Source organism: Scyliorhinus torazame, chromosome 6, assembly GCF_047496885.1.
Source record: "Scyliorhinus torazame isolate Kashiwa2021f chromosome 6, sScyTor2.1, whole genome shotgun sequence".
NCBI classification, from domain to species: Eukaryota; Metazoa; Chordata; class Chondrichthyes; order Carcharhiniformes; family Scyliorhinidae; genus Scyliorhinus; species Scyliorhinus torazame.
The window spans coordinates 289,427,313-289,452,476 of record NC_092712.1 but is presented as its reverse complement, the minus strand read 5'-3'; the positions used below and the strand labels follow the sequence as shown (position 1 = coordinate 289,452,476).

The window sequence follows — 25,164 nt, the reverse complement described above, 5'->3', positions numbered from 1 at the left end:
AACCAGAATGGAGGTAAGTGCTGGCAGCGTTGTGGCGGGGATGGGAGGAGAGTTACCGGCAACAGTGGGTGGAACGGAGAGGGGTTTTGGGTCATGATGTTGGGGAGGTTGGAGGGAATGGGGGGGGGGGGGGAGCAAGCACCTAGAGGGGAGGGAGGAAATGGGGGGTTAGTAGGGGTGGTGGCTCCCCTCTTCTTGCCAGAGGTCTAAGCTTCTAGGCTTGCCCTCAAACTATTCTTCACCTCCCGTCGGCCTCAGGAAGCTGCCCTTAAGTGGCCAGTGATTAGACACTTCACAGTCTCGACTGGGGCCTGAGGGAGAGCCACCCCAGGCCTTGCCTATGCCCAGTAAAATTGAGGACTGGTTATGGGCATGTGGGAGTGTAGCTGTAAGGCTACGAGTGGTAATTTTAGGCCCAGACCCTCGCCTGCAAACCTACTGGTGGAGGCCCATTAAATTCTGCCCATGGTTTCTATTCTTCACCTTGTATAATTCTGCAACAGTTTCAAATGCACAACTTTTTAGGTAAGATTGACCTCAATGATTTGTAAAAAAAAAAGCTCATCAAGTTGATAAGGGGATTCAAGAAAATGGGTGGCACAGTAGCACAGTGGTTAGCACTGTTGCTTCACAGTGCCAGGGTCCCATGTTCGATTCCCGGCTTGGGTCGCTGTCTGTGCAGAGTCTGCATGTTGTCTGCGTGGGTTTCCTCCGGGTGCTCCGGTTTCCTCCCACAAGTCCCGAAAGACGTGCAGTTAGGTAATTTGGACATTCTGAATTCTCCCTCTGTGTACTCGAACAAGTGCCGGAGTGTGGCGACTAGGGGCTTTCACAGTAACTTCATTGCAGTGTTAATGTAAGCCTACTTGTGAAAATAAAGATTATTTATTATTATTATTAAAATGTATTATACTTGGAATGCTGGTTAATTTGTCTCGATGCATTGAATATTTGATTTGCAACAGAATGGAGAGAGGTAATAAACGATATATGTTCTGCCAGGGAAAAAGCGAGCAGTGATATTTCACAGAGGTGTGTGGTGTGCTTTGTAAATCTGATAACACAAAGCCTTGCCAGTCGGTAACTAGTAGAAAGAAGATAAACTATCTTCCAAGGCTTTGGTGCATTATATAGATCAGTTGATAAAGTAAAGGGTAGCTATGGAAAAAGAAAATCGAATGTGAAAATATTCAAATGGAGGAGGGCAAATTGTTTTGAGTTGAAAGGGGATCTGGTGCAGGTGAATTGAAATCCAAGTATGGTAGATAAAGCCAGCAAGTGTTCCCAACAGAAACGACTGGAGAATTGCCGGTTCCATGGCCGCGCATGCACATGGCGACAACCGTACAACATGGCGCCGGCCACGCATGGACCTGGCCTGCCAGATAGTGCCCCCCTGTAACCACCCTCGCCACCCCCAGATCACCCCTCGCCAGTCCCCCCAGCCCCCACCGAAGCCCCCCCAGCCAGCGGAACGGCTCGCCCCCCCCCACCCCCCAACTGTGGCGGCCTCAGCTCTTCTAAATCCCCCCCTCCGACCTTGAGCCTTCTAAATACCCCCCTGCCCCCCACCTAATACTGGCGCATCTGCTGGGCAGCGAGCAGAACAGAACATATCATCACCAGTGACACTCGAATGTTGGCCAGGCACATCCACGTACAGGTTCTCAAAGGATGAATGCCAAGGGCAGCACAGGGTCCCCATGACACTGAGCCTCCCACATGGTTACACCCTCACCGAGAAGTGGCAGAGCATGGGGGCAGCAGTGTGAGCCCGCCTTGTATGACAGCATCCCCAGTGAATGAGCCGTACCCGTTCACCATCTCCACCCACCCACCCCTGATTTGGGTCAAAGTGGCATAGCTGCTGGTAGCCAGGTCTCCGAGTTGATAAATCTGGAGGTTATGAGGTTCTGTGTGTGTGGTGGCCCTGGATCACGCATTGGCGGCCTGCACTGTCAGCTCAGGCTCTACGATCCTCCTGGACACCATAATTGCCCTCCTCATCAGAGGAGGCCTGCCACTCTTCTTCCGGCATGTCTTCCCGCTGTCACTTGATGTCATGGGATATGCAGCAGGCATACCTCCTGCAGGCCAACACAATGCTCGAGACTCTCGGGAGATTAATTTAGAGAGCATCACCAGAACGGTCCAGGCAACGGAAGTGTATTTTCTAAACGCTGATGTACCACTCGATGGTTCCAGAATGTAAGCGTCATTATAAATGTTCTCTGCCTCGGTCTGTGAACTCTGCACAGGTGGCATTAGTCATGGCATCAGTGGGTAAGCCTTGACGCCCACCAGCCAACCCTGATGCAGCGTCTCAAAGGTTCTGGGAACCAACAAGTGTGCCAGGAGATATGCGTGGGCACGCTCCCTGATTTTAGGCACAGATGTGCTTGATATACAGGTGCTGGTTGCACACCAACTGCATATTCATGGAATGGAAGCCTTTCTTATTGATAAATTGGCACCCCATGTCGAACCGATGCTCGGAGGGCGACATGTGTGCCATCGTTTGGCTATTGGACCTGAGGCATGACAGCAATGACAGCAAATTCAGCAGCCTTGGCATCCTATTGGGCTTTACCAGGTTAAAGGTGATGCATGTCGATGCCTGGGTGCATAGGACATCGTGACAGCGCCAATACACTTTTGTGCGAACATTTGGGCGACCTCACACAGGTCCCCGCGTGAGTCATGAAATAAGCTGAATACATAGAAGTTGAGGTGGCACAGTCTCCCTGGCGAGCCGGCGTTGTCAGCCATGCACATGGACCACCAGCTTCTGATAAGGGAATAGTGTAGACGGGCTTTAGATCGGTTTCACAGGTCGGCGCAACATCGAGGGCTGAAAGGCCTGTACTGCGCTGTAATGTTCTAATGAAAGGGCAAGTGCCAGTGGTATACACGTGGTCTGATATGGCCCCTCCTCCTCCTCGGCCTGGTCGACAACCGACACTTGAGCCTCACTGGCTGACTCCTGTTGTTCAGGGGCAGGCTCCTCTCATGACGGGTCTTCCCTGGGCTGATCCTAAGACTCTCATCATCATGCATCTGCGACAGCAGCAGTGGCCAGGTAGATAGCCAGCATTGCTGGCTATAGTCGAAATCCATGGGCGGAATTCTGCGATCGGCGCGGGGGCGGAGAATGGGTGTTGACGCTGAAAACCGGCACAATGCCGTTCACGCGATTCTCATTGACAGAGACCCCCCCCCCCGCAACGATTCACCGGAGAAAACTGGCCTAGTTCCCGACGGCGTGGTTCTAACCACGTTTTGCCTGTCACGAAAGGTCATCGGTGGCTGCGGACTCACACGCGGGGGGATCCTTCACTGGGGGGCGGGGGGCCACAGGGAGCGATCGGGGGCCACTGATCCGTGGGCGCGGGCGATCTCGGGGGGCCTATATTTTTGGTGCCGCTCCGCCGTCGTATGCATGTGCGGGCTCCCAACCGGAAGTGCAGGGCCCGTATCGGCAGGCAAAGCTGCGTGGAGTACTCTGGGGCTCTGCTAGCCCCCTTCAGGTAGGAAAATCACTCTGGGAAATCCAGAGTGAAACTCCTGCGTTTTGACACTGGACAAGGGACATAGCCCCATTATTGGGGAATCCTGCCCCATGTCTGTGCAGGAGGGGAGGGGAGGGACAGTACTGTCAGCAAGATGAGAATTTCCTTGACCATACAGTGTCACCAGGTTACAGGATGAGCCTCAACATGTTCCCCCCCGCCCCTGCCTTCCCCAGGCCGCCTCGACCCTTCGAGATGAAATAGTCTGCACTGCATTTCTGTCTTCATCAGTGTCTGGCCTCCCGGCCTGTGATGTGGGGAGCCTCTATCTTCACCACTAATCCTTGCCAACAGGGTGGCCGCAAACCAATGTTAGCGGTAGTTTCTGTGACCATATCCTGTTTCTCTGAGTGGGGGTGCTCTCCCATTAAGAGGTGGCAACTGGTTGTGTGGTGGAGATGTTCATACTGTGCAGGCAGTCGTCTCCACGCTAAGAGATTAGAGTGCGGGCAGAGCCTACAGAAAGCCGTGAGCAAGGGAAGTGTACATTTGCTGGGTCCTTGGCTGCAGTGTTATGTGGGGCCTGGGTCTTACACACATGTTGTGGCAGGGAGTTGGCCAGGTTTCCTAACCGGAGGCGGGATGGATGGGATCAGGGGTGCGGTGGACAGGCAAGACTTGGGGACATCTCGTGATCCTCAGTGCTGGGCTAGCTGACAGTGTCACTGGTGAGGCATTTGCTATGAGAGGAGTTGACAACCAGGAGCCTGTAAGTTGCAGCTCGGGGGTGGGTTCAATGAATTTATAACAGCAATGGGAGTCTCAACCAGGGCACCCCGAATGCACACACATGCCACCAAGCCGTTCCCCGTTACTTCCCGAGGTCCAGGCTTGCACCCCAGCAAGCCTGAAAAGTTTAAAAGGTTTCCTGACCTCCTTGTTCCCCCGCAACAGCCATGGCGCCTGGGCTCCACTTGTAAATCAACACCCGTGTGACTCCCGGCTGTGAGGGGTGGAGCATAATGGGGGGATGGTGGAGAATCAGGCTTCCAGCCTGTTTATTTCATTTAAATACGTGTAAATCGTGGTTTTGCAAGGTGCCGCTGGCGTGGGGTGGGGAGCTCGCTGCTGCCCTATTTGGCAGGCCGGGTCCGCGGGCGGCCGGCGTCATGTCCCACGCCGCGGCCGCTGGAGGCCACCACCGTGCACATGCGCAACCACGCGCAGCTGGAGCCGGGTGCTCCAAGCTGCCTGCCTGCTAGCCCTCCTACAGACGGACGATCGGTGGCTGTTTTGCATCGATTGTTCAGTCGTAAAACCCCACCGTTCCCACGCCGGCGTCAGGACATAGCCTGAAAATCGGAGAATCCAGCCCATAGTGCTGTCAAGAGAATACAGGTAGCAACAAAAGGAGAGATAACAGAAATAATCTGTATGGCATTATAAAGGGTAAATAATAACTGGCATCATCCACCAGCTGAAGTTGAACAGTTGAAAGAAAAAGGAGTGGCTGCCTAGATAAAGGAGCCTGCAACAAATTATACCAAGATAAGGCTGGATGGACTCTACTTCAATGCCACGAGTATTACAGGTAAAACGGATGAGTCAAGGGTGAGGATTGACGCGTGGAATTGTGATACAGTAGCCATCACGGAGACGTGGTTGAGGGAGGGACAGGATTGGCAGCTCAACATCCCGGGATATAGAATCTTCAAGAAAGTCAGAGGAGGGGGTGAAAGAGGGGGTGGCATTGCATTATTAGTTAAGGAGGCAGTTACAGTAGTGAGGAGAGATGATATCTTGGAGGGGCATCAAATGAAGTTTTGCGGGTAGGGTTTAGGAATAAAAAAGGGAGAGCTAGGTTGCTCGCTGCTTATTATAGACTCACAGATAGTCAGCGGGAAATTGAGGAGATAATATGTGCGCAATTCGCGGAGGGGTGTAAAAATATTAAGAGGGTAATCATGTTAGGTGATTTGAACTTCCCAAAATTAATTGGGATAACCATCGTGTTAAGGGCTTAGATGAAGTAGACTTCTTACAATGCATACAGGAGAACTTTTTAGCTGAATATGTAGAGTGTCCAACAAGGAATGGTGCAGTGTTGGGTCTAATTCTGGGGAATGAAGCCAGGCAGATGGGTTATGTGTTGGTGGGGAAGCATATTAGTGATAGCGACCACAACATGGTTACATTTAAATTGTTATGGGCAAAGAAATAGACAAGTAGCAAAAAATGGTTTTGGATTGGGGGAGAGTAGATCTTAACAAAATAAGGCAGGATCTGGCCAAGGTAGACTGGAAAGAGTTACGTGTGGGGAAATCTACAGAAGAGCAGTTCGGGGGGGGGGGGGGGGGGGGAGAGAGGTTCGAAGATGAAATGGGGAGGTACAGGCCCAATATGTTCCCTCTATGGTAATTGGAAAGTGTAACAAACTTAGAGAACCGTGGATGACCAGAGAGATTCAGGATACGATGAGCAGGAAAAGAGAGACTTTTAACAAGTAAAAGAGGAGCAAGTCGGCAGAGGCTTTCATGGAGCACAGAAAGTGCAGGATGGAGCTTAAGAAATCAATTTGGAGAGCAAAAAGGAGATATGAGAAAGCTCTGGCTGATAAAAGGCGGAAAATCCCAGGATATGCTACAAGTATATAAATGGACGAGGATAACCAGGGAACGAATAGGGCCCATTAAGGACCAAGGGGGGAAATCTATGGATGGAGCCAGAGGACATTGCTAGAGTGTTGAATGAATATTTCATATCAGTCTTCACCCAAGAGAATGAGGAGATATACATAGAACTCGGGGGGAGAGATTTTAAGGTTCTTGAGCAAATTTTCACAGGGAGTGACAAGGTATTGGAGGTATTGGCGGGCTTAAAAGTGGACAAATCTCCAGGTGTGGCTGAATTGTGTGCCAGGCTGTTGTGGGAGGTGAGGGAGGAGATTACAGGGGCTCTGACCCATATTTTTAATCCCTCTATGGCCACAGGGGAGGTGTCAGAGGATTGGAGAACAGCTAATGTGGTCCCACTGTTTAACAAACATTGTAGAGACAGGCAAGGGAACTACAGACCAGTGAGTCTCACGTCAATGGTCGGGAAACTACTGGAGAAGATGCTGAAAGAGAGAATCTATCTCCACTTGGAGAGACAAGGTTTGATCAGGGATAGTCAGCAAGGCTTTGTCAGAGGGAGGTCTTGCCTAACAAATTTGATTGAATTGTTTGAGCACATAACCAAGTGTGTAGGTGAGGGTGGTGCAGTTGATGTAGTTTACATGGATTTCAGCAAAGCCTTTGACAAGGTCCCACATGGGAGACTTACTAAGAAGGCAAGTGCACATGGGATACAGGGTGATTTGATAAGGTGGATTCATAATTGGCTTAGCGGTAGGAGACAGAGGGTGATGATAGACGGCTGCTTTAGTGTCTGAAAGGCAGTTACCAAGGTGTACCACAGGAATCCGTGCTGGGTCCCCTATTATTTGTTATTTATATAAATGACCATAGATGACTATGTGGGGGGTAGGATCAGTACTTTTGCGGATGACACAAAGGTTGACTGACTGTTTAACAGTGAGGTTGAGTATCTTGGGATACAGGATGATATAGTCGGGATGGTCAAATAGGCGGATAATTGGCAGATGGCATTTAACCCTTAAATGTGGGAGGTGTTACACTTTGGAAGGAGTAATTTGACAAGGAAGTATAGTATGAAAGGTCTGACACAGGGAAGTTCTGAAGACAAAGGGACCTTGGCTTGTTTATCCACAGATCTCTGAAGACAGAACATAGACATAGACATAGAACATACCGTGCAGAAGGAGGCCATTTGGCCCATCGAGTCTGCACCGACCCACTGAAGCCCTAACTTCCACCCTATCCCCGTAACCCAATAACCCCTCCTAACCGTTTTGGTCACTAAGGGCAATTTAGCATGGCCAATCCACCTAACCTGCATGCCTTTGGACTGTGGGAGGAAACCGGAGCATCCGGAGGAAACCCACGCAGACACGGGGAGACCGTGCAGACTCCGCACAGACATGACCCAGCGGGAATTGAACCTGGGACACTGGCGCTGTGAAGCCACAGTACTATCCACTTGTGCTACCATGCTGCCTGACTTGTGCTACCGTGCTGCCCTGAAGAGAAGGTTATTAGGGTAATGAAAAAGGTATATGGAACATTCGCTTTTATCAATCGGGCATAGATTACAAAAGCAGGGAGGTCATGATGCAGCTGTATGGAACTTTGGTGAGGCCACAGTTGGAGTACTGTATACAATTCTGGTCGCCACATTATAGGAAGGCTGTGATTGCACTCGAGGGGATGCAGAGAAGATTCACCAGAATGTTGCCTGGGATGGAACATTTAAGGTATTAAAAGAGGTTGATAGACTTGGGTTGATTTCTCTGGAGCAGAGAAGACTAAGGGGTAACCTGATTGAGGTGTACAAGATTATGAGAGGCATGGACAGGGTGGATAGGGAGCAGCTGTTCCTCTTAGTTGAAGGGCCAGTTACAAGTTCAAAGTGAGAGGTGGGAGGTTTAGAGGGGGTTTGAGGAAAAACGTTTTTTTCCAGAGTGGTGACGGTCTGGAATGCACTGCCTGGGAGGATGGTAGAGGCAGGATGCCTCACATCCTTTAAAATGTACCTGGACGAGGATTTGGCATCCATAACATTCAAGGCTATGGGCCTTGGGATGAGGTGGGCAGGTCAGGGCCTTTCATGCATGGGTGCAGACTCGATGGGTCAAAGTGTCTTCTGCACAATAATATTCTGTGATTTTGTGAATGTAAGGCTAACAATATGCTAAGAAAGTGCAGGTTTACTGCGTCACTTTTTAAAATTCATCCATGGTTTTGTGATTGTCATTAGACTTCCAATTCCAGATTTTTATTAAATTCATGGTGGGATTCGAACCCTAATCTCCTGAACATTACCCTGGTCTCTGGATTACTAGTCCAGTGACAATTACGCCACTGCCTTCCCATACATGCTTGGAACTTCTAAGCACCATATATTGACACATGAAGAAGTTGTCCCTTGTACATTCCTCTGAGTATTCAAGTTGATGAGTCATTCTACCCCTTGTAATGGAATGAAACAATTGAACAAATTGTTTTCTCACCTTAAAAGCTCGTTTTATTTCTGGGATGTCTTTGAAGGCGATGATAACTGGAATAATGTCTGAAGCACTAAATTGTGAGGCAGCTACAGCTATGGCGTTGGTGTCTTTGGACCCTCCGTTAGTGAGAAACACAGCTATTTTCCTCATGAGGATACCACTGCGAATCCGTTTAAAAGTATTTCTTGCAACAAATTGCATACCAACGCCGATATTCCGCCTTCTGGTTGATCGTTCATGCCCCAGCTCTTCTATTTCTTGCAGAAGTAACTGTTTTTTCCTAAAGTCTGAAAATCGGATGAAAGGCCTTGCGACATTATTGTAGGTAAGAACCGCCACACGAGCTCCGGTGGGACAGTTACTTTCGGCAATGTTAATATGCTGCAGTAAATTAATTACAATTTCCTTCATCCTTTCGAATGCAGCAAGTGTGACGTCGGTAGACATATCCAGAGCAAAAGCCAGCTCAGTGGGGTACGCAGGGCACTCTCCTCTCCCTGGAAAAATGCAAAAAGCTGTTAGTGATTAAGAACACCATTTAAGCAACAGATCAGTTTAAAACTATGGTTGTTGCAATGCTTAATGATTGTTACTTACTTTGTGAACAACAAGCTACAGGAAAGAAAAGAGGGGATAAAAAAGAGAATTAATGATTGAGGGCACACTATTTAAAATTTGACCCATATGCCATCAGTATTAAGCTGCTAGAACGTAAATTCGTTTGTTCAGGGGTTGTGGTTTTGGAAAATTTCGGTGCAGTTTGCTAATTTGTACAAGAGGCTGATTTATAACTTCACTTGTAAGTGTGGTGAGCCAAATGTTATTCATCTCCTGCATTAGTCTGTCATGGACACAACAGCTTCGAGAGGATTTTCGGGTCATTCTCACCGGCGGGGATGGGTGAGCCACGGAAAATGCCGTAGACATCGGCAGGACAGGAAATCCCGCTGACAGCCAATGGTGGTACCTCCATCGCCAGAAAACACACCGTGGGGTGGAAAATCATGCCCCATAACTTTATCTTTTAGAATTGATTTTGGTCACTGATTTTTCACTGGGGATTTATGGAAACAAGTTTAGCAGGATATCTATGGAAAGAAATTGATGCAGTGAGAATTTTGTTCAACACAGAAAGATACATTGCTCAAGATAAAATCATGGACCGCAATCTCCAGTTTCAATAAACCACTGCTTTATTAACTTCCTTTCACCTGCCCATTGAACTGTGCACATTATTAATGGCAAATATTCCGCTTTCTCAATGATTACAATGTCTACCTAATGGACATATCATCACTTAACTTGTCATGAAATATGATACCGGGTTCCAGCTGAGTTTGGTGCCTTGCTGGATGACCTTATATACAGGGGTTAATTGAGATACTCTGCCCCGAGCGGGGGAGCTCGCACTCCCCAAGGAGCATGGGGAAGACAAACATTCCCACCCCATAGGTTCTGTGCGGGATATTACAATTCACTCTCTGTGTTATTTGGTCAATCATTTAAAATATTTGATGGAAAGCTCCTGTTCGGAACAAATGTAACTAAACCTACACGGTTGCAACATTTAAAAGATACACTTACGACAGTTAGCTCGCACAGTTGATATGAGATCACATGGCTGTAAAGAAAACATGAAATTTAAAACATTGAACAAACAGTATAAATTGTCAGATTCAATATCTATTGATACATATAGTTTACGCACCATGAATGAAGCGCCTGGTAGTCCTTTGGGGCCCTGGAATGAGCAAAAATTAGCTTTAGAGTAAAATCAAATGTCTTCATTTATATTTACAGACCATTGGGGTAGAAAGGTAACTGAAACATTCGAATGATAAAGAAGTGTGGAGGGCACGGTAGCACAGTGGTTCGGGCTGTTGCTTCACAGCGCCAGGGTCCCAGATTTGATTCCCGGCTTAGGTCACTGTGTGAAGTTTGCACGTTCTCCCCCTGTCTGCATGGGTTTCCTCCGGTGCTCTGGTTTCCTCCCACAGTCCAAAGATGTGGTTAGCTGGATTGGCATGCTAAATTGCCCTTAATGTCCAAAATGGTTGGGTAGGGTTGCGGCGATAGGGTGGAGGCATGGGCTTAGGTAGGGTGCTCTTTTCAAGGGCCACTACAGACCCGATGGCCCAAATGGCCTCCTTCTGCACTATAAATTCTATCTATGAAAAGCTCCATCCAGTAGCAACAGTAAAGTATTTCAGGAGCTAATTGGCGTCTATATAAAGTTTAGTTACAAGTATGTCCAATGTAATTTGTCAGTGAACAGTGAATTTTACTCACTGGTAACTCCAAAGGCAGGTTCTGAGAAACAGTTCAAAATTTAAAGTCTCAAGTGAACTCAGAGACACTGTCCTCACTGAGTGCTTCCTAGCAGAAGCACAAAACCCCATTGTTGGTGAACCTAAAAGTTGGCTAATCATTGGGCTAGATATGATTGAACATTCTGGAGTAAAAGTAGTCAGAAACGCAACAGAGTGAACATCGTGGCTTTTGTGCCATGGCGGCTGGAGGAACTGGAGGAACAGCACCTCATCTTCCGATTAGGCACGTTACAGCCTTCCGGACTTAACATTGAGTCCAACATTTCAGATTTGAACTCTCTCCTCCACCTTCACTCCATTTTTATTTCTATCAATTTTTTTTCCCCCTTTTTAAAAAAATTTAGAGTACCCAATTTTTTTTTCCAATTAAGGGGCAATTCGGCATGGCCAATCTACCTAACATGCACATCTTTGGGTTGTGGGGGTGAAACCCATGCAGACACGGGGAGAATGTGCAAACTCCACATGGACAGTGTCCCAGGGCCGGGATTCGAACCCGGGTCCTCAGCGCCGTGGTCCCGGTGTTAACCACTGTGCCACCGTGCTGCCCTTCTATCAATTTATTTTAATTTCTTCCATTGACCTGTTTTTCCCTCACTACTGTCCCCCCCTCCCCCGCCCCACTCGGACCATCGACTCCCTGTTCCTAGTTGCCCTTTGACACACTGCTTGCCTTTGTTCTGCCTTTAACACATTCTAATCTCTTTGGCCACTATCAACACTATTCTTAGCCTTAATCACCCCCAATAAATTGCTTTTGTCTTTCTGTCCACGACATCTTTGCCAATCTGCACCTATCACTGACGTTCTATCCAGCCTCACTGCTCCACACACACCCTCAAAACAGTATAAATCAGACACTATTTCCAATAATAATAACCTTTATCAGTGTCACAAATAGGGTTACATTAACACTGCAATGAAGTTTCTGTGAAAATCCCCTAGTTTCCACACTACGGCGCCTGTTTGGGTACACTGAGGGGGAATTCGGAATGTCCAATTCCCCTAACAAGCACGTATTTTGGGACTTGTGGGAGGAAACCGGAGCACCCGGAGGAAACCCACGCAGACACGGGGAGAGCGCGCAGACTCTGATTAGACAGTGACCCAAGCCGGGAATTGAACCCGGGTCCCTGACGCTGTAAAGCAACAGTGCTAACCACTGTGCTACCATGCCGCCCCAATTTCCAGTTCTCTCCAGCTTTGACAGAGAGACATCCAGACTCGAAAGGTTAGCTCCCTTCTCTCTCTACAGACGCTGTCAGACCTGCTGTGATTATCCAGTATTTTCTGTTTTTATTTCAGATTTCAGCATCCGCAGTCATTTGCTTTGATCTTGACTTTTGTGGTTGCGTGAAAATGGAAAATTTCATTTGTGAAAAGCAACCAATCGGAGTTGAATAGTGGAGATATGGAAATATACGTTCTGCAGGTTGTTGTGTTTTTTGTGGAGATCAGGGTCAAATTTGCAAATGTTCCTTTGGGCTGATGAAACAATTAATATACATTCTGGAAATAATTGAAACACATTCCATCATAGTTTAGTTTATATCAGCTGCAGGGGAGCCAAATTTTACTTCCATCCCATACTTCCTTATTGTTTTTTCATGTGCATCATATCTTTGTAACCACAATTTGGCAATTGCCTTAGTTGTCTGGACCCATGGTAGTGTATTCTATAATAATATTGTATAATGCATTCATAAATATGCTTGATTTGGGGTTCCTACAGTGAATCCCCAGAATCCCTATAATGCAGAAGGAGGCCATTTGAACCATCGAGTTTGCACTGGCCCTTCAAAAAAGCACTGTACCTAGGCTTAATCCCTGGGGAACTAAGGGGCAATTTAGCATGGCCAATCCACCAAACATCTTTGGACTGGGGGAGGAAACCGGAGCACCCGGAGGAAATCCACGCAGATATGTGGAGAAAGCGCCAACTCCACACAGTCACCCGAGGTGGGAATTGAACCCGGGTCCCTGGCGCTGTGAGGCTGCAGTGCTAACCACCCTGCCACCATGCCACCCCATTCTATAGGATGATAAATGCACTCGAGTCAATAATTCAAATACCCTTCCTTCTCCTTCACATCTATTACATACTGATAGTTATAGAGTAACTTGTTTTTTCCTCCAGGTTTCTCCCTCTCCTAGAGATGCTGGTATATGACTCCATTGCTGCCGCCAATACTTCGCTAACTCACCCAGCTGGTCATTCTTCATACAAATGATGGACAGTATCACAGCGGCAGTCCAATTTTATTCTCGCCTGACCTCTGAAACAGGCAGACACTGCCTGTGCTTTGCTGGTGTCTATCTATTCTAACCTGTAGCTCCGGCCTGTTACTCTGCTGTGTTGTGTATTTTAACCAATAACCTGCATTCGCAAAGTGCCTTAAACACAGCACAAAACATCCCCAGGTGCTACACACACTTAAATAAAAGGCAAAGTTAAAAATGGAGATATTAGAAAGAGAGGCCAATAATTTGATCAAAGAGGTGAAGTTCTGTGTGTTTTTTTAAAGGGGGGGAGAGGGGGGGAGGTTGTCAGAGTTGCTGTGTTGAGGGAAGGAATTCCTGAGTGTGGCACCTCAGCAATTGAAGGCACTGGAATGTTTGCCAGTTATTTAAAATATCTTTTCAATGCACTTGCCTCCTATTTTTCAGAAAATTCAAATATAAAAACATCGAATAAAATTGGCTAAATGTTCTAACTACAAATAGCTGGGCGTTGAAGGTCATTTGCAAAGATCTCTGCAATTTAAAAAAAAAAATACATGTCCGAATGTGCATTCCTACATTGGTGACATATGGCAACTTCACTCGACTCATTCCGGAGATGAGGGGGTTATCTTATGAGGAAAGGTTGAACATGTTGGGCCCATACCCATTGGGAAGAATGAGAGGATGGATATAGAGGGATACAGCACAAGAAAGTGCTGAGGGTTTTATCATGACCAGTACAGGCTTAAAGGACCGAAGGGCCTGTTTCTGTGCTGTATTGTTCTTTGTCTTATTGAAACATCCAAGTTCCTGAGGGGACTATTTAGGGTAAATACCGGGAGGGTGTTTCCACTTGTGGGGAAGACGGGAACAAAAAGCCACAGTTTATGGATAGGAAGTCTCCCTTTAAGAGGAAGGTGAAAAACATTGGGCGCGATTTTCCCAATGCGTTGCACCCGGCGCAGACCATGTTGCACCGGGAGCATCACGGCAGAGGCCGAAATCAGGCTTCGCGCTGGGCACAAAACTGGGCGCGAATCACCTGACCCATGCATCCAGATAATCATATTTAAATGAGCCATTACGCGTGACCTATTTGACGCCGGGTTCTCCTGGTGCACGGGGGTCACCAGCTGCACCGGCGAGGCCTCAACCGGGCGCTGATTTATACTGTTCACCATGAGAGGAGACCAGGCGCGATAGCCAGTCCGGGGATCTCTGGGGCCATTGGTCAGGAACAGTTCAGGACAGCACCCTAGTAGTACCAACCTACCAGTGTCAGCCTGGTGCTAGTTTGGCACAGCCAGGGTGCCCAGGTGCCAGATTAGTAATGCCTAGGGTTGAGGCCTGGAGGGGGGACTATGCCCATGAAAGAGGGGGTGAAGGGTGGTTATGAAGAGTGGGGGGGGGGGGGAAGGGAATATGAAGGGGTTTCATAAAGATTAGGGGGGTGAAGAGGGGTCATGAATGGGGGAGCGGAGGGGGTAGCTGGAAGGAGGGCCCTCAGTAACCCCATATCTGAATATGCTTACTTCAGGGGAGGTAATGCCTATGTCTGCAGGGGATGGTTTTGTCCAGGGGTGGGGGTTGTGGGGAACCCTCAAGCTCACTTACAGATTGGGGTACCCTTGCAAAATGGCGCCCCGATCTCGGGGAAGCTAGTCTTGTCCGCGAGTTCAGTTCCCCACTGCTGAAAACATTTCTAAGTGTGGGCTAGATCGAGGATAAACTCCCCAAGGCCCCAAAAATGACTAAATGTGGGTTAAATAAGGTTTGGACCTCACCCAAAAAGCCGGCACGAAACACCCCGCCAAACCCACCCAAAATTACGCTCAGTCATTTTTTGGGGGTGAATCGCGCCCTTGGTCAGTTTTGTGTGAATCGCGCCCATTGTATCTTTTCAAGAAGCAGTTACATATAATAATTGGGGCGAAGGGGCTCAAAGGATATGGGGGGGGGGTGGAAAGATGGGATCAGGCCTTTGAGTTGGATGATCAGCTGTGATCATAATGAATGGCGGCGCAGGCTCGAAGGGCAGAATGGCCTCCACCTGCTCCTATTTTTTATATATCTATGCGGAGAATTTCTCTCTCTCAAAGGAACAATAGTTTGTGGAATTCTCTTCTCCAGAAGACAGTAGAGGCTGGGTCATCGAATTTCTGATTTTTGATAGACGAAGGGTTGGGGGGCAGAGATGGGAAAGTAGAGTTGAAACGACAACCGGATCATCCATGTTCTTATTGAATAGTGGAACAGGCTCGAAGGGCTGAATAGCCCGTTACTTCTACTAATTTCAATGTTGCTTATTAACTTAGTAAAACAGCTGTACATCTTACCTTTATTCCAAGATATCCAATCTCTCCTGGTTCACCAGGATCACCAGGATCACCAGCATTACCCTGGAAAGAAAGTGAGCATGTCACATTCTTTCATAGAGAAGTTTATTAGTTGGTTATTAATAGATGATTACTAATAGTACTGGAGTTACACACGTGTGTGACTATTTTAATTATATTGCTAATAGACTGGAAATTTAATTCCACAATAATTTTCAATTTGGTAGAGTATACAGAGTATATATATTAAAGCAAACTGAATTGCGTTAAAAAATTGGTGCACATAAACAATTAAATAATGAATAGAAGTAAGGGGATACTAAATTTAAATATATATATATATATGAAATAACATCATTAAATAATGTGACAGACTTTTAAACACCATGTTGGGACATTCCAGTGCCCCCAGTCACTACAATTCATCAGTCATGTGGGGACTCCAGGATGCTTCATATGTCCTGGATAACCACATGTGCTACAGTTTTTTCAAACTTAAGCTCAGTATGCCTGAGCATGAGAAATGGTCAGTTTCATTGAATGGCATTGGGGAGGCTGAGAATTTCGTGAAGTGAAGTTTCAGGAGGCAGTCACCTTGCAGGTACAGAGAATTCCAGAGGATAATAAGGGATGGTGGTTGGAAGAGGCATGCCGTGCTGGAAACACCCGGAGTCTGCTGCATTCAAACTAGTTCACAGCACTGATTGATGTGTTAGGCAGGTAAGTTCGATGTGGACTGCACTCGATGTAGGGAAGCTAGAAACAGATGTCTAACACTGGAGAAGATCCAACACTGTTTAATTCAATGATAGAACTGATATACATATTCAGCTGTGGGTCGACACTATACTGAACTGACTGGAGACCTTGTAGTAGCCTGACCAGACTTACTAGCTACCGCATGGTGTTTGCACTTGCTAGCTCGTGGACTCTGACTGTCTCAGTGGCTGGGTCCCGAGAGAGCGGGAAACCTAGTGCCCTCAGGTTTTATAGTGGTAGTGTCCTGTCTGGTGATTGGCTGCACTGTGTTGTGTGCTTACTGGTCATCCTGTGTGTCAATCACTGCCTGTCTGCATCTCATTACATGAGTGGATATTATGACACTGATTACCACTGAAGGTGATGGCACCCCAGGGAAGGACAGTGCAGAGCATAGCTACAGCAACGTGGAGCAAATAGCTGTGCGGGGGGAACACAGAAAAGTGGAGAAGTGTAGAGCTCACAGCGAATTCAACAGTTGATGGACAAGTAGTATGGTAGTGCGTACAGTGTTCCGGTAAGACATTAATAATTTGTTTACGCTCCTTGCAATGTCCCCAGGTCCTTCGATGCTTTGATACAATGCTTTAATGACTGCACAAAACATTCAGTTCATACATTCATTGCAGGATGATGTAGAGCCGATTTGATATGGTATTTACCATTTCCCGTCAAGAAGTCTTCAAACTCCTTAGAAGTAAACTGCATACCATTGTCACTTACAGTCTGCTTCGGTGTTCCAAATCTTGTGAATATTTCATCTAGTTTATCAATGGACGCCTCAGTCACCGTTGACTTCATTATCATGACTTTTGGCCATTTTGAGTGTGCGTACACAATCACTAAGAACATGTGATCTTCCAGTGGTCCAGCATTATCAATGTATATTCTGTGACATGACTGTATCTGCCATTCCCACTGATTTAACAGTGGAGTGTTCCTTAATTTTGTACAGGATTGACATTGCCCTACTTCCTCTTCAATTTGAGCATCTAATGCTGGCCATCAAAGATAACTGTGTGCCACTTCCTTCATCCTCACCACACCAGGATGTCCCTCATGCAGTTGCTAAAGGTCTTTACTATGTAAGCACGGAGGAATAATCACACGGATTCCCCATAATAGAACTCCATTCTGCACTGTCAACTCAAGTCTTCATGTAAGGTAGGGCTTGAGATCTGGAATTTTCCTATGAACGTCGGACAACGTTCCTTTTTGGACCAAGTCCATCACATTCCCCATCACTGGATCGGTTCTTATATATAATTGAACTTGACATGAAGTCACAGGTACCTTATTCACGAGTGAGAAATACAGGATGTTGACAAAATGTTCTTCTGGTTCATGTTTGACTTGCAACGGCAATCGTGACAAAGCGTCAGCATTTGCATGCTGTTGTGACTTGCAACATTGGATATCGCAAGTGTACATGACAATGTCAATGACTAACTTTGCAATCTACAAGCTGCCAAAGAAGGAATACCTTTATACAGCCCAGAGATTGTCATCAAGAGTTGATGATCCATCAAAAGAGTGAAATGATGCACAGATACCTTCTTTCACCAAAAATGATGCTCAAAATCTCTTTTTCTAACAGAGCGTAATTCATTTCTGGTCTAGTAAAAGTGCATGAGCAAATGTTATCGGTCGTTCCTCTCCCGAAGGCATTATGTACAAGTCAACTGGACCATCCAGTCTGGATGAACTACACCCCAGGGTTCTGAAGGAGATAGCTGAGGAGATTGTGGAGGCATTGGCGAACCTTCAGGAATCACTGGAGGCCGAGCTCCCAGGTTCAATCCCGGCTCTGGGTCACTGTCCATGTGGAGTTTGCACATTCTCCCCGTATTTGCGTGGATTTCACTCCCATAACCCAAAGATGTGCAAGGTAGGTGGATTGAACATGCTAAATTGCCCCTTAATTGGAAAAAATTAATTGGGTCCCAGAGGACTGAAAAATGGCTAATGTAACACCCGTGTTTAAGAAAGAGAGAGGCAGAAGACAGGAAATTATAAGTCAGTTAGCCTGACTTCGGTCGATGGTAAGATGTTAGAGTCCGTTATTAAGAACCAAATTGCGAAGTGCTTGGAAGTGCATGAAATAGGGTTGAGTCAGTATGGCTTCGTCAATGGGAGGTCATGCCTGACAAATTGGTTAGATTTCTTTGAGGCGGTAATGAGGAAGTTAGAGAAGGGAGAGCCAGTACGCCTGATCTATTTGAGTTTCCAGAAAACATTTAACAAGGTGGCATACAGGAGGTTGCTAAATAAGACAAGAGCCCAAGGTATTAGGGGCAAGGTACTGGCATGGATAGGGAATTGGCTGACTGGCAGAAGGCAGAGAGTTGGGATTAAGGGGTCTTTTTCAGGATGACAGCCGGTGACTAGTAATGTTCCGCAGGGGTCAGTGTTGGGATTGATTGATTGATTGATATTTATTGTCACAACTTTTCGCAATATACACTAAAGGTCTGGAAGAAGGAACTCAGGCCATTGTTGCTAAGTTTGCAGATGATACAAAGATATGTAGACGGACAGGTAGTGCTGAGGAAGCGGGGAGGCTGCAGAAGGACTTGGACAGGCTAGGAGAGTGGGCAAAGAAGTGGCAGATGGAATACGATGTGGATAAGTGTGAGGGTATGCACTTTGGTAGGAAGAATAGAGGCATAGACTATTTTCTAAATGGGGAAAGGCTTCAAAATTCTGAAGGACAAAGGAACCTAGGAGTCCTATTTCAGGATTCTCTTAAGGTTAACGTGCAGGTTCAGTCGGCAGTTAGGAAGGCAAATGCAATGTTAGCATTCATTTTGAGAGGGCTAGAATACAAGAGCAAGGTAGTGCTGCTGAGGCTGTATAAGGCTTGATCAGATTACGTTTGGAATATTGTATATAAGAAAGGATGTGCTGGGCTTGGAAAGGGTCTAGAGGGGGTTCACAAGAATGATCCCATGAATGAAGGGCTTGTCATATGAGGAGTGGTTGAGGATTCTGAGTCTGTACTCGTTGGAGTTCAGAAGGATGAAGGGGGATCTTATTGAAACTTATAGAATATTGATAGGCCGAGATAATGTGTATGTGGATAAGCTGTTTCCACTAGTAGGAGAGATTAGAACCCAAGGGCACAGAGTCAGACTGAAGAGACGGTCGTATAAAACTTTGATATGGAGGAATTTCTTCAGCCAGAGGGTGATAAATCTGTGGAACTCTTTGCCGCAGAAGGCTGTGGAGGCCATGTCACTGAGTGTCTTTAAGACAGAGATAGATATGTTGTTGATTAATAAGGGGATCAGGGGTTACGGGGAGAAGGCAGGAGAATGGGGATGAGAAATATGTCATCCATAATCGAATGGCGTAGCAGCCTCAATGGGCCGAATGGCCTAATGTTGCCCCTATATCTTGTGGTCGTATGGCCTAACCCCATAGGGCGAGGCACCGCAAGCAAGCTGCAACTTCAGCTTTGGATTATAATGAACCAACAGCTCTGACTTCTGCAAAGTTTCTTTTACTTCATTGTATGCATTTTCACATTTTTCTGACCAGTGCCAGGTCTGTTTGGCACAGAACAAATTGTGTAAAGGCTTTAAGCATGTTGCTTACCATAATAATTAATCAATCCTGAAAACTACCTTAATTGTGTCACATTTTGAGGATGCGGTGCTTTTAAGATTGCTGACATTTTCTTTGGCTCCTTGTGTAAGCCATCTTTGTCGATGTTATGACAATTTATGGATGATTTGAAAAAGTCACACTTTTTTAAAAACTCTGAAATCATGGCTATGCAAACACTTTAGACTAGTTTCCAAATTCTTCAAGTGTTCCTGTTCACTTGAACCAGTGATGAGTATGTCATCTAACTAACATTACTCTCCATTCAGCCTACTTAGAATTTGATCCATGGATCTTTCAAGAGGAGCAGGTGCAGATGTTATTCCAAAAGGAAGTCTTCTGTAGCAAAACAGACCTTTATGCATCAATGTGGTGAGCAGTGGCTATGATTTAATAGCCACATTCATCTGCAGATATACCTGCGAAAGGTCAATTTTACTGAATTCCTGCCCTCCAGAATGTCCAGTAGACAAGTCCTCAATCAGCAGCAGTGGATAATGATCTGCACACATTATTGGGTTAATAGTTGTTTTTAAATCATCACAAATTCTCAATGAGCCATCACAGTTTGAGACAGGAACTAATGGTGTTACCCACTCAGCAGCAGGTTCAATGACTCTTGTTCATACTTAGTCTTTCTAGTTCTTCTTCAACTTCTGGCCTGATGATGTATGGTATGGTTCTAGCTTTGAGACATTTGGGTGTGTTGCCTGGCTTGATTTTTAGGTGTACCTCAACTCCAGTCATAGAGCCTAGTGAGTCTTCAAACACCTTCTCGTACTTCATCAGAAGTTGTTGCAAGCAGCTCTTTTGAATCCACTAGTTGAGTTGCTGTTTCTCAGTTAAGCCTAATCTTGGCCAACCATGCTGTCAAACCGAGCAGAAAAAAGTTCCACGGATAACATGAAGAAGCAACGTTGCCATCTGTCCATTTGCTTCTACTTTCACCATTGTTTTAATCGTACAGCTTCTTCAGCCCAGACCCTACTCATTTCAACGCGAGCAAGTTTTGCTCGACTGTCTGTCTTCTTATTAACAGTTGCTGTCAAAATTTTTGTTTTTGCACCTACAGCATTGGCGGCAGTGTCTGTGTGTGAGTCGTTCCTGGGAATCTTCCGCTGATCCCAATGCCATCTCCACTGTTTAGCTGCCAAAAAATAATAATTTCTCAGCGGTTTTTCTGCCTCAAACCTCATTGTCAGTTTTCTCTCCTGTCCTGTCTCTTTATTGACGCATAGAGAAAAAGGTAAGGAAGTGCCCACATTCTGGATTCTTGCAAAACATGATGAGAGGTTTAGTAAGAGATGTTACTTGTACAGTCAAAGGTGGTGAACTGCCTAAAGCCCGTGCAAACTCTGCTGACATCACTACACATCACGTGATGTAAAATGAGCAGGAATGTATTCTCTGATACTCAAGAAGTCAACACCATCCAGGACAAAGCAGCCCACTTGATTGGCACCCCTTTCACAAACATTCACACCCTCCATCACCGATGAACAATAGCAGCCGTGTGTGCACCACCTACAAGATGCACTGCAGGAACTCACCAAGGCTCTGTTAGGCAGCACCTTCCAAACCCACGACCACTACCATCTAGAAGGACAAGGGCAGCAGATGCATGGGAACACCACCACTTGGAAGTTCCCCTCCAAGCTGCTCATCATCCAGACTTGGAAATACACTGCCATTCCTTCACTGTCGCTGGGTCAAAATACTGTAACTCCCTCTCTAATGGCACAGTGGGTTTACCTACACCACATGGACTACACAGTTCAATAAGGCAGCTCACCAACACCTTCTCAAGGGCAATTAAGGATGGACAACAAATGCTGGCCTAGCCAGTGAAGCCCACATCCTGAAAAAAATAATTAAAAGAAAACATAATAGGTTATATGAACAGAGAGAGCTGGGTTTCCCTCAGAATGCTTCTATTCTTGTTTATATGGATCTATGTACATCTCAGTAACTACTTGAGGTTGCAAATTTGTTTTGCTGGACCTAGTCTCTTAATCTCTTAGTCAGGACACACTGCATTACAATGACATTAGCAGTTATATCAGTAATAGGTGCTGCTACTGATGACCCTTTACAGCATTCATTCACAAGTCTTTGAAGGAAAAACAGCAAGTTGAGAAAGCTGTTAAAAAACAGAGGAAATCCTTGAAATTATAAAAATAGGAATAAAGTACAAAAGCAAGGAAGTTAGGCTAAATGTTTATAAGTCACTGGTTAGGTCCCAGCTGGTGTATTGTGGTCAGTTCTGTCCACCACACATTCAGAATTACATTAAGAGAGCAGTTTTACCAAAATGGTCCCAGGGATCAAATATTTTAAGTTTTGTGGAGAGACGAGAGAAATCAGAGTTGTCCTCCTTCGAACAGAGTAGATTCGGAGGAAATTTTCTCGAAGAGTCCGAAATCATGATGTGTTTTGATAGAATAATTGAAGAGAGACTTTCGGTTGGCAGCATGGTCAGTCACCAGAGGCCATAGATTGAAATGGCTGGCAAAGGGACCAGAGGTGACACGCTGAAACATTTCATTTACACAGCAAGGTATTATGGACTCAAATGCACTGCCTGAAAGGGTAGTGAAAGAGGATTCAATGACAACTTTTGAAAAGAAATCGGATAAATCCGTGAAGAAAAACTCATTGGACTTCTGGGAAAGAGCGACGGGAACTAATTGCAGAGCTGTTTCAAAGAGCTTGCAGTTGTACTCTGGGCTGAATGGTCTCTGTTGCTGCAAAAGCCTATGATTCTATAACTTGTTCTGATTTAGTCTTGGACCATTTTCATAACTTGTTTCTCTTTGAACCCATTTCACTGATATTCCTTATGTCGAACATTTATAATAACATCAACATAATGCCAGTTAAACTATAATAATTCTCTGTTATATCAAATATAGACTGCTATAATGAGCTTCATTTTCAGAAAATAGTTTGATAATTTAAATGTAAAAAGTCACATTTGGTTGGAAAGTGTAATGTTTTAGATTATGTTCCTACCGTGTTCCCTCTCATCCCTTTGACTCCTTGTTCTCCACTTTGACCAGCTTTTCCATCTTTTCCCTAAAACCATAATAAGAAATATAGAAGACAGGACAGGTCATCTTCTGCATTAAAGAATCGAAAGCTGGGAGATTTTTAAAAAAGAGTTCTCGTTATGAACATTAAAAGTACCTTTGTGCCAAGGTTACCCTGTGGTCCTCGATCTCCCTGCAGGATTAACAAAAATATCTTAAGGCCTAATAATGAGACAAGAATGATCTTTATTTGCCTGAGGTGATGCACAGTCATACAGGACTAGAGAACGGATCATACCATTGATTTTGCATCATCGAACATCCCAGTGCCGATTGTAAGATAGGTAGGATACAGTCTTCCTGCACTTTTCTACCAATCTCCTCACTGTCATCTGCAGGATTGCTAGAATTGCTATTTGCTTACATGGGGAAAAGAGTCTGAAAAGAGTTTATTTGTTGCCTATCACTAGTTGAATTGTCAAATTCTTGGAATCAAAGAATAATCTAAAAACCATAGAATCCCTGCAGTGCAAAAGGAGGCCATTTAGCCCATCAGGTCTGCACTGACCCTTCGAAAGAGCACCCTACTTAGGCCCATGCCCCCACCCTATCCCCAACCAACCTTTGGACACAAAGGGGCAATTGAGCATGGTCAATCCACCTAACCTGCACATCTTTGTGTCTGCGGGAGGAATCCGGAGCACCCAGAGGAAACCCACACAGACACAGGGAGAATGCGCAAAGTCCACACAGTTATCCAAGGCTGGAATTGAACCAGGGTCCCTAGTGCTGTGAGGCAGCAGTGTTAACCACTGTGCCACCATGCTTTATGCCACCATGACTTTATGGTTTCATTTAACCTATTACTGTGGGAAAAGTGGTTGTTGCAACCAAACTCACCCAGTGGAAACTGGCTGATGGGCTGTTAAAATGCTCCAGATGTTACTCATTCGCAGGAAAGCTGCCCAGATCCCGTTCTGACAATTCCAGAGAGGCATCTTAGGTACATTCCTAAAGCTGGTTAGGTTTTAACTCACAGCCTTAATTGGCTGCAGACAGAACTTGTGTCCCTCACTGAGGAGGAAGTCACACCTTAGAGAGCTGCTGGCCAATTAGATTGCTCTGTAGTCCTAGCAGTGTCAAGTTTGAGCAGTAGACACCGCTGGGGCTACAAGCTGTCCCCAACAAAAAGACCATTAGACATAGGAGCAGAAGTAGGCCATTCAGCCCATCAAGTCTGCTTTGCTATTCAATGAGATCATAACTTATCTGATATGATAATCCTCAAATTCACTCTCCCACCTTATCCCCATGACCCATTGATTCCCTTACTGGTTAAAAAGGAGTTAATGGAGGAAGTTAAGGTCAACCAATGTCTCCACTGCCCTCCATAAAGTCGGAAACTGTTTGGGGCAGGTGGGCAGGCGGTGAGCAGGCCACGCACTGAATTTTACCCTTCCACCTTCAAACCCATGGGCGGGACTGTATCATTCCAACTCTACCGCCTGAAAATTCCCACCTCATGATTTTGGAGGTGAAAATGGAAAATATCATAATCATCACAACATGATCCTAACTATGGTGGAGATGTGTGTGCATGTGAGATGGTGGGCAGGTGGGAGTACACTGGTTCAATAGGCAAAAACCAAGATTATGGGCGGGATTCTCCGTTTCTGAGGCTAAGTGTTGACGCCAATGCAGAATCCGTGGACTTTCTCGACTGAAAAACCGACGTCGCACCTGGACCGGTTCTGCGACCGTTGAGGGGCTAGCACCCGTGCCGCGTGGAACACACTCGATTCCAATGAAAAACGGTGTGGGATTCGCCGGGCCTGTGATTAGCCACTCGGGAGGCTGACAAGCTGCAGCCGCACATACACATTACAACCCCCATACACACTCACCCCAGCCAACAAAATGGCACTGGTTGTGCTGGAGCGCACCCATACAGCTGATGGGTTGTCTGGGGCCAGAGAGCACCCAGGGGCGTGCCGTGGGGGGACATCTATATGATCCTTGGCACCTGGTTCAAAGTGGGCTGCGAGCGGCGTGCGCAGCCGGCTGCGGCAAAGGTGCGCCTTGTCCGTCCACCACGACCCCATAGCCCACCTCCTGGCCACCCCACAACTCCCCCTGGCCCTGGCAGAAGCCCCCTGGCCAGCGGCACAACTGTCAGCAAACTATGGCGATGTTGGACACTTTCCGTACCCCCTCTCTCCCTCAGCAGCCACCACGCCGGTTTCA

The 25,164-nt window shown here is 46.3% G+C and overlaps 1 protein-coding gene across 4 annotated transcripts in view; it reads right to left on the bottom strand.

Annotated features, from left to right (window-relative positions):
• Window positions 1-25,164, bottom strand: part of LOC140425488 (collagen alpha-6(VI) chain-like) — a 175,389-nt gene that overhangs the window by 18,932 nt on the left and 131,293 nt on the right. For all 4 annotated transcript variants that reach the window (XM_072509806.1, XM_072509808.1, XM_072509805.1 and 1 more), the window contains exons 22-28: window positions 23,078-23,113; window positions 22,904-22,966; window positions 15,527-15,589; window positions 10,346-10,378; window positions 10,222-10,258; window positions 9,235-9,249; window positions 8,641-9,134 (exon numbers count right to left, since the gene is read on the bottom strand). In XM_072509806.1, coding sequence (XP_072365907.1) covers window positions 8,641-9,134; window positions 9,235-9,249; window positions 10,222-10,258; window positions 10,346-10,378; window positions 15,527-15,589; window positions 22,904-22,966; window positions 23,078-23,113 — 741 coding nt within the window. The remainder of the gene's footprint in view (window positions 1-8,640; window positions 9,135-9,234; window positions 9,250-10,221; window positions 10,259-10,345; window positions 10,379-15,526; window positions 15,590-22,903; window positions 22,967-23,077; window positions 23,114-25,164) is intronic.